This window comes from Etheostoma cragini, chromosome 21 (assembly GCF_013103735.1).
Source record: "Etheostoma cragini isolate CJK2018 chromosome 21, CSU_Ecrag_1.0, whole genome shotgun sequence".
In the NCBI taxonomy this organism is placed as follows: Eukaryota; Metazoa; Chordata; class Actinopteri; order Perciformes; family Percidae; genus Etheostoma; species Etheostoma cragini.
In genome coordinates this window covers 1,436,007-1,444,785 of record NC_048427.1, presented here as the reverse complement: position 1 = coordinate 1,444,785, position 8,779 = coordinate 1,436,007, and the positions used below count along the sequence as shown (strand labels likewise).

At 40.7% G+C, this 8,779-nt stretch overlaps 1 protein-coding gene across 1 annotated transcript in view; it reads right to left on the bottom strand.

The window, feature by feature from the left end:
* LOC117937013 (corticotropin-releasing factor receptor 1-like) overlaps positions 1–8,779 on the bottom strand; it is a 70,022-nt gene that overhangs the window by 33,793 nt on the left and 27,450 nt on the right. The window contains exon 5 of the mRNA XM_034860629.1: positions 1,680–1,765. Within this exon, the coding sequence (XP_034716520.1) occupies positions 1,680–1,765 (86 nt within the window). The remainder of the gene's footprint in view (positions 1–1,679; positions 1,766–8,779) is intronic.

The window sequence follows — 8,779 nt, the reverse complement described above, 5'->3', positions numbered from 1 at the left end:
CCCCCCCCCCCCCCCCCCCCCCCCCCCCCCGTTTTTTCACTCATGCTGCCACGTGGTGATTTATTACATAGCCACGACAAATCTAACACACATTTTCCAAAGGTCAGACAGTCTATATCCATCTCCTGCAGGCATTGATTGGACATCGGACTCTCTCTAAAGAGTCTCTCTAAAAAACACAAAATGAAGGGTGTCATTACACAACATGCTCACAGATCTATAAAGCCTAAATGACTTCTTCTGGGCTGCGTCTGGTGACCCAATTGTCAGGTTAGCATGCCTTCACAAGTCTGAAAGAATAACAAAGACTCAGCACAGCACAACGCCCGACCCAAGTGTCTTTGCTAGTTTAAGACCAACGCAGCGGTCAACTTCCCATCCTACATCACTTTAAAAGCAAATGCACCTGCGCCCATGGGCGTGCTGGTCCTACAGGGTGATGCGTTCAGGTGCATTCTGGGCGTATTGCTAATTATCTTGAGGCAATTAAAAGTAACCACACCATTGACCAACAAAAACCTGGTCTAAAGTCAATAACGCAGCATTACATTGTTATTTTAACAGCGTATTAGTAAGATGCGCCTAGGCTCGTGCACAGCACACACACAGGGAAGTGCAGCAGCATACACACATGCAGAAGATTAAACATGAAAGTATTACAATGTCAAATATTATTATGATATGATCTGTGCGCTTTCCCTTCGCGCCTGGCTTTTAAAGGGAATGGGAGATGACACTCTGATTGGTCTATTGCATGTTACGCCCAAAACACACCTTTAATTAATCAATACATTAAGTACAACCCTTTTGAACCATGCGCCTGGTGCATGGACCCTTCTTTCAGCTGTTACACTAGCAAAAGGGGATTTCTACAAACCCTAAAGGCGTACTTTAGACCCTAAATGTCTGCTTGTCACAGCCTGATTGAGGTCAGACATTGTTCTGTCTGGAAGCGTTGTCCTCCGTTCAATCGTACAATTAAAATGAGCACTCATCACGTCACATCTGCACATCCCAGTACACCGTCCAGATGGAGGCTAAGAGCACGCCAAAAAAACTACAACTTAACAACAAAACATAAACATGTGAAAGGATATAACTGTAGAGCACAGCAGAACCTTAACAGCAGCAGCAGCAGCGTGTTGATGCTTTCAAACGACTGCGTTTTCTTGCTCTCATCGCCAGAGGACAATGCCGCTTTAAAAAACTAATTGTTTTGGCGGCCGTTTCTTTAGAAGAATTAACAAAATGAAACCCTCTCTGATTTTGTGCAGTCAAAAGAGAAATAGCCGCGGGTTAATTAGCAGATTTCAGGCTCCCACCTACATAAAAACCCCAGCCAAGATGGCATTAAAGCTGCAGCAAATTCAATGCAAAACATCCATCCTTCTTTCGAAGCCTTCAAGAAACACTCTCTGGCATCTCATCTTCTTCGTCTTCATCGTTTCTTTTGACTGCGGTGTCCCTTTAACGCTGCAGGCTCTGAGCAACCAAACCCTGAATCCATATTTACTATAAATAATCCTCAAGCAAACCTGCCACACTCATCTTCCACTGCTAACTTTGTCTTTGAGGTTTGCTTTTTATTTTATTTCATGCTTCGCAGGTCTTTGTGTAAAACTTCATCATTAATCAGGATACATGCACACACACAAACACCACCCGCTGTGACCTCTTACCTCCTCGTGAAGTATGGCCTTGCACATGGAGTAGTTCCCCTTCAGCGCCCATGTCCCATTGGCAAGGCATTTCCTATAAACGTTATCTGGACAGAGAGCAAGAGAAGAAAAGACAGAAAGGATTTAGTTAGAAATTATTCTATTTCTCAATTTATTTTTTTATTTTTTTAAATTAACTAATCACACTTGTGGGTGTTTTTGGCCTTGTATCCCTGCTAATTGAATCTGGATTCGCAGTGGCATCATAACCTTTTGGGCTTTTGAGACTAATTGGGAGAGATTTTGTTAGTGGTAGTCTCACAAGCTGTGAGTTTTCACACGTTTGCTGTCAGGACAGTCTACCACCCTCTGCCTCAGCATTGTTATGGTTCTGTACATTTAGACCCCGCTTTCTAACACTAAGGACCTGCGCTGAACATGCAGGGTTCTCCTAACATTTCACACAAAGCACGTCATCCTTGTGTCATGCTCTTCACAACAGATGTGGGGAAAAGTAAAGAAATTATTGGAAGTTATTCACATGGGCAATTATTGACAATTGTACTGCAAGCCATGACACAATTAAAATGTACATTTCTTTTAGCGTTTCAATCTTTATATCTAAATCACAAGAAAGACTCAGACTGGAGCACAGACTTTCTACTCTATTTAAATATATATATATATATATATATATATATATATATATAAATATATTTCTGCACATGGCTGGATGATGCAAATTGAGTAGTAGGGGGTCGGTATGAAGGCTTGGCCAAATGATGACTAAAATTATATTTTTCCATGCCGACTCGCTCCATCACAGAACACATTTCTTGCTGCATTCACAGGAAAGAATTGAAATAATCTGTAACAAATTTCACATTTGTCGTTTCACATTTATTATTTCTGAGGAAGAGGAAGGAAATGAAATCCTTAACAGCGGGGCCGACATAGGCAATCTAAAGTTGAAAGAAGAGATGTTAAAATATTATAGTTTGAAGACGACGTTTATTTTTACATCAGCAGCTGTCTGCAGGGGAAGTTTCTGGATCCTAAAGCCTGAAAACATGATATGTAAATTAAGTAAGTTACAGTGCCCGCTATACCATATAATACTAATTTGTTATATATATATATATATACATATATAAACACACAGTATATGCAGGACAATGTTCATAGTATCGATGCCTTCAGTGATAATCTACAATGTAAATAGCCATGAAAATAGAGAAAATGCATTAAATGAGAAGGTGGTTCCATACTTTTGGCCTGTACTACATCCTTCTTGTTTTGAAGGTTTTGAAGGATTGTTCCATCTTTAGAAAAAGCTTCCTGTGATTGGCTCTAGAAACCAACTCATCAGCAGTGAGAGCACGTACGAACGCGCGGACAGTTCATTGTCGTCTCGCAAACAAACGTTTGTCACCGAGTTATGTGGACAGGTCTGTCCCTGATCTGCCGGCGAGTCGATTTGGGTCGTTAGAAACCTTTTCCAGTCAAAGTCTTCAGACCGGGGTGCAGAGCGTGAAGTTCAGCTCAGCGGCCACTTAAACGGTTCAAGCTAAAGCTGCGATTGGCGGTCTTGTAAGAGGAACGCTGGAAACACCCAGAAATAATGACACACAACATCAATAAAATGAAGTGCTTGTTTGGGTTTAATTTAGTTTGTTAAACTAGCTGAACTTTTAGCCACATAGCAAACACTGCAGGTAACCTGGTTCCAGATCTCTACACTGCTGTCCACATCTAAGTGCTAATTAACGGATGTTTCCCACAATTAGAAGAACCAAAAAAGGTTAAAATGGGTTTAATACTGAGTTTTACATAAGATATGACCCCCTAAATTCCTCTGTTTGTTCATATCATTTCAATTTTATTGCTGCAAAATGGGATTGAAACTGAAAAGATCCATAATTGGCGACTGTGTATCGATACAGTTTGACACTGAATATATTGTGCTACTATGCTGTATTGATTTCCCCCCCATTTTTCATTTCAAACATACTGTATATCCAAATACAAACCACATGTTCTATCAACGAAGTCTAAACTATACTTTAACAGAGTTTAAGAATTAAACAGTGAAAACATATCTGAGAGTAATCAACTTAACCAATGTGGAAAATAATAACAGTACAGAAAGAATTAAAAGAAATATAAAAAAGCTAGCAAAATGAAATAAACAAACCTAGATCTACAGAACATGAACTCAGATTATTTCCATTGGTGTCCGGGGCACCGACATGCATATGGACAGCATGGGAAATAAAAATAAATAAAATGAGATCAATGAACCATGCCCTGATATAGTCAGGGTCAGGACTATAGTCCAACACTGCTAGCTGCATGTACCAAAACCCTCAAAAGCATCAAGGTTACTAAGGAAAGGTTGCCATATCAACAGAAATTTGTCAGCTGACCCGTTGACAGAATACTTTACTTTCTGGTCGAGATTGGTTGTCGGGCTATCAGCACGTTCTCAGTGTCACTACTAGTCTCATTTTCACGAAGTTTAAAATAAAGTAGGATGTTATACCCTCTGCTCAATGTCTGTTTCTTTGTTTATGTGTTTACTTGTTTGTTTGTTTGGTTTGTTGTTGCTTTTACTTTAGAAACCCGCTGCTGCTGTAATAAGGGAATTTCCCCGCTGCGGGTTGAATAAAGCATCATCTAATCTAAAAAGTTTGAATGGGATTTGAAAGTTGTATACTATCCAGTATGTGTGAAAAGATGTGAAACATCGTAAAGTTTGAATTGTGCATTTAAGCTCAAAGCAGGTAGAGAGTAGCTGAAAATGCATAAAAAACACGGGAAACATTCCAATTCGGAAAATCATGTCCATTCATTTGAATGCGTAATTTTTCCCTAATAATGTTGAAATTTGAGCTCAATGTTTCGATGTTCGCTGGACATTTCTACACTTACAGAATTCACACCCAACAAACAACGTTGCAGTTGCTCCCAACAAAACAGAGCAACAGTAAACAATACAATATCTTATAAAGACGTTCTGCAGACCACAAAGGTGTGAAGCAGCTTATTGAGCCAACTGTTTTTACAATATTTGAAGCCATTGGATATGTTGTCATACAGTAATGCCTCCAAATGACAGCTAACGGGTCATTCTGATCATAACAAACAGAACAAGCAGGTAAAGAGTCTGAAAACTTAGTATCACAACAATAATAACTCACAGCAACATAATACTGTATCTGAAGTCTCTTCTACATAGACCTCCACGTGACACAAGCCTTCTGTGATCGCGTAACCCCCGCTCCTCCACACAGTTGCTAGTAGCCAAGGAGGACAGTGGATTGAGACACGATGGACTCTTCAGAAGAGGTCGTTATCTTCACTCGTGCTTCTGCGCGCGAAAGTCACCAGACGCCACGATCTTCTGAACATCGTCGTACTGAGGAATCCAGAGAGAGAGATGTATGGAGCCGATAGTCTTCATTAGCTTCGTGTCAAGTCATTTGGCAACGGCTTGAACGTAACAGACGTTCATTAATACCACAAAGTTACGCGCTAAAGCTTTTCGTACATGTTTTGAAAATGAGGAAATTTGGGGAGGGTTAGAAATGAAATGGGATGGGTTTGCCTGAGGGCAACAGCGTGCAACGAGCAGGGTAAAAATAGCATGTTGACAGCGTTAGGGGACTGTCATCCTCGATCAAGATTACCTGGCTGGTGATATTCCCTAAACCCCAAATGCAATATCCAGAGCGCCTACCAATCTCTCTGGGGAGGACCATGTCAAAGTCAAAAGTTTTGTAATGGACAGCCCGTCTAACACGAACAGAATAGAGAGCTGTGTGTTTATTTTTTTGATTCTTAATGGAAAACAGGGCTGGGCGAATCATTCAAAACGTAATCAACGGTGAACCAATGTAATTAGGGAGTTTTCTTCTCACACTGTGCGTTCATGTGCGTTTCCCCTTACAAAAAAATGCTTGTGAGACACACACACACACACACACACACACACACACACACACACACACACACACACTAAAATGCATTGCACTTTTTTCAGCAACTTGCTTTTTACATTCCAACTTAAATGTGACTTTTTTCAATAGACATTTAGTTTTTAGGAAATGTGTGCTTTGGTTTCAATTAGTTAAATGAATAACCATAAATAGTTGTGTGTGTTTCACTTCATTATTCATGTGACCACATAAGCCTTGTGTTGTCTTGTGCATTATGTTGTGATGTTGTTATGTATTGTATACTATGTTGATTTCTGCATTAATCCTTTTCGGGAAATCGTGCGGTGGCGCTGTTCAACAGCTGCCGCCCGGAGGCTTGCTCCAACCCAAGTCAAATTCCTCGTACGTGTCCTCATACCTGACAAATAAAGCCGATTCTGATTATAATAGCGGTATTAGTTTAGAAGAAGCCAAACAACGTGAGCGAGGATGATGTCACGCAGACGACGAGATCATAGGTTAGATCACATCCTTTTGAAGGATTAGTGTTATTCTCATTTTGCTAAAGTGCTTTTTTAACCTTCATTTATCCAGGTAAGTCGATTGAGAACAACTTGTCATTTGCAACGACGACATCACACATTCACCCATTTCCACTGATGAGAGAGGGACAAGTGCTGCTCTTCCACATTCCCCACCACCGGTCTGGGGATTGAACCTGCGACCTCCTGGTCACGGCTTGCTTCTCTAACCTAGAGCCCACCAGTCCCTTACATATGAGGCAACATGTCCTTGTCTGCTTTGTTTGTGAGATCAAGGCAACAACTCCGATCTTTTTAAGGTTGCTTTCCCAGCCGAGCAGTCTGGTCTGTTGTAACCGAGCCCTGGAGCTTTAGTTTCGGATAGTCCGGTCTGTTTGGGGCGGTGGGGCGGGGGGGGGGTGGGGGAGCTCTTTCAAAAGGATCCTAACTTTCAGATCCCTAACCTATTATCTCATCATCTGTGTCACATCATCATCATCTCTTCTCTCTCCTTCAACCTCTGTCTGTGAGTAGCCTTCTTCTAAAATATTAGAAACACTAAAGCGGAACCAGAAGACCCAGCGTGTTATCGAGCTCAGCGTAAAGTCTTTCAGTAAAACTTTTACTCAGTGTTCTCCTAAATAAATTCAGCTGTTTTCCTAATAAATTGTCTTTTTTGGCTGTGTATAACTGTCACATACAGTACATGCTACTAGTGTCCCCTGATTTAAATGTAGCTCTGCGTAAATTCCTTCAGGAAGTCCTAATTTAATCAATGCTCTCTTCCTAAATAGAATCAGCTGTTGGAGGTGTTCACCTTCCTGCTTAACCAATCAGAATTATACATAAATTGCAAGGGCCAATCACACAATCCGGGTTTTAAAAATCTGTTTTTCCCTGTGCTCCCTCCCTCATTTTAGGCAAAGAGTGCAACCCTCCACCCCCCTTCCAACCCCCGCTCATTCCTCTAATTTCTTTTTAGGATGAGAGTGCAGGAATCCCAACTGATTGGTTTGGCATTGAAGGAATAAAGTTCCTCACCTATAAGATATTAAAAAAAATGTTTCCTCGAAATGTAATTTCTTCACGTCTTTAGAATCCCTTCTTTAAAGAGGTCACCTACTTTACTTATTGTCCAAACGCCCTTAAAAGTGGTAATGCAAAAATAATGTGTCTCAATTAAAAGTCCTGCATTTAAATGGTTATTCAAGCTGAAGTCTAGAAGCTGGAGTCAGGACACAGTTAGCTTAGCTTAGCATGAAGACTGGAACTGAGAAGTAAACAGGGAACAGGGAACAGTCCCAAAAACGTGGGTGGGTCATCCAAACCACATCGACCATGATTGCACTAATTGTTGTTTCCAGCAGTTGCAGAATGCAGAGCTTGTGTTATTTGGGGTCAGAATATAAGTGAGAAGTAAATATTTGACAATGAAAAGCAGCTCTCTTGGTTCTGTCAATCCGACACCTCTAAAGCTTCGTAATTAACATGTTTTGTTTCTGAACTCTTTTTATTTGGATTTCAGAATAATTGCATACAGCAGAAACAGGCAGTGGTAAATAAGGTGTGATGTGTGTTTATGACCCTCATACCCCACACACATCCACAAACCAACCCGAATCAGGTTTTATAGCATGCTCGTTTAATCCGAGCATAAAACTGAAATGCTAAAAACAACCACTTGTGGTTTCAGGGGTTGTTAAGCGCTGGAACTATGTCCTGGCTAACAGCTACTGTGCACAGAGACCAAAATCCATCCAACTTGAGGATGAGTTTTTAAAGAATTTCCAGGAAACAGGCTACAGAATATGATTATGTGTTTTTTTTCCACCACTTTACCACAGTCAGAGGCTTTTAAATCATTAAAGAAGACGAGGGGTGGCGCGAGATGATGTCAATAAAAGAGCTCCGGTCAAACCTCAAACGAATGAAAACCAGGTGGAAAGATGAGCAATGTAAGACATTTCTGTTAGTTTTATGCATTAATGTGAGGAAGGTTAGAGTCTCCTCACATTAACCACACAGATCTGATGTGTTTAGCTTTTCAGTAGACGTTAAAGTGACATACTTTACGTTAAATTTAACTTTTTTCTTTTAAATATTAAAGACATTTTTAAAATCATGTTTTATTTATGTCTCTGAACAGGAACATACGAGATGGAACGCATTAAGTAGAGAGCTTTAGGTGGATTTTCATCACTTTGAGCAAGGCGGGCTAGCTGTTTCCCCCTGCTTCCACACTTTATGCTAAGCTAGGCTAACCGCCTCATAGTCCAACTCCGTTCTTAACGCAGACATCAATCTTCTCGTCTCATTATAAATAAGAAAGTGACTAGTCATACTCACATACATTTTGAGTTATTCCTTCAAGAGTGGATACACAATGCTGACTTTCACTAAGCGGCCAGTATTCGTGTGGTTAAGTTGGGACAGAGGCCAGTTCCTGTATATTTGTTGGAAAAATCTCTTTCTCTCTCACTTAATTAAAAGTTACCAGGTGCTACCTTTACTGCGAACATTCATGCACAACATGCACGTACAGTATAATGTGAGATTCATTCTGTGCGTCTGCTTTTTGTAACAGGAGCTCACTTACACTGCAGCAGCACAACTTTATTAACATTCTCCTTCAGTCTGCTCGCAGGTTGCGGTGCGGGGGGGG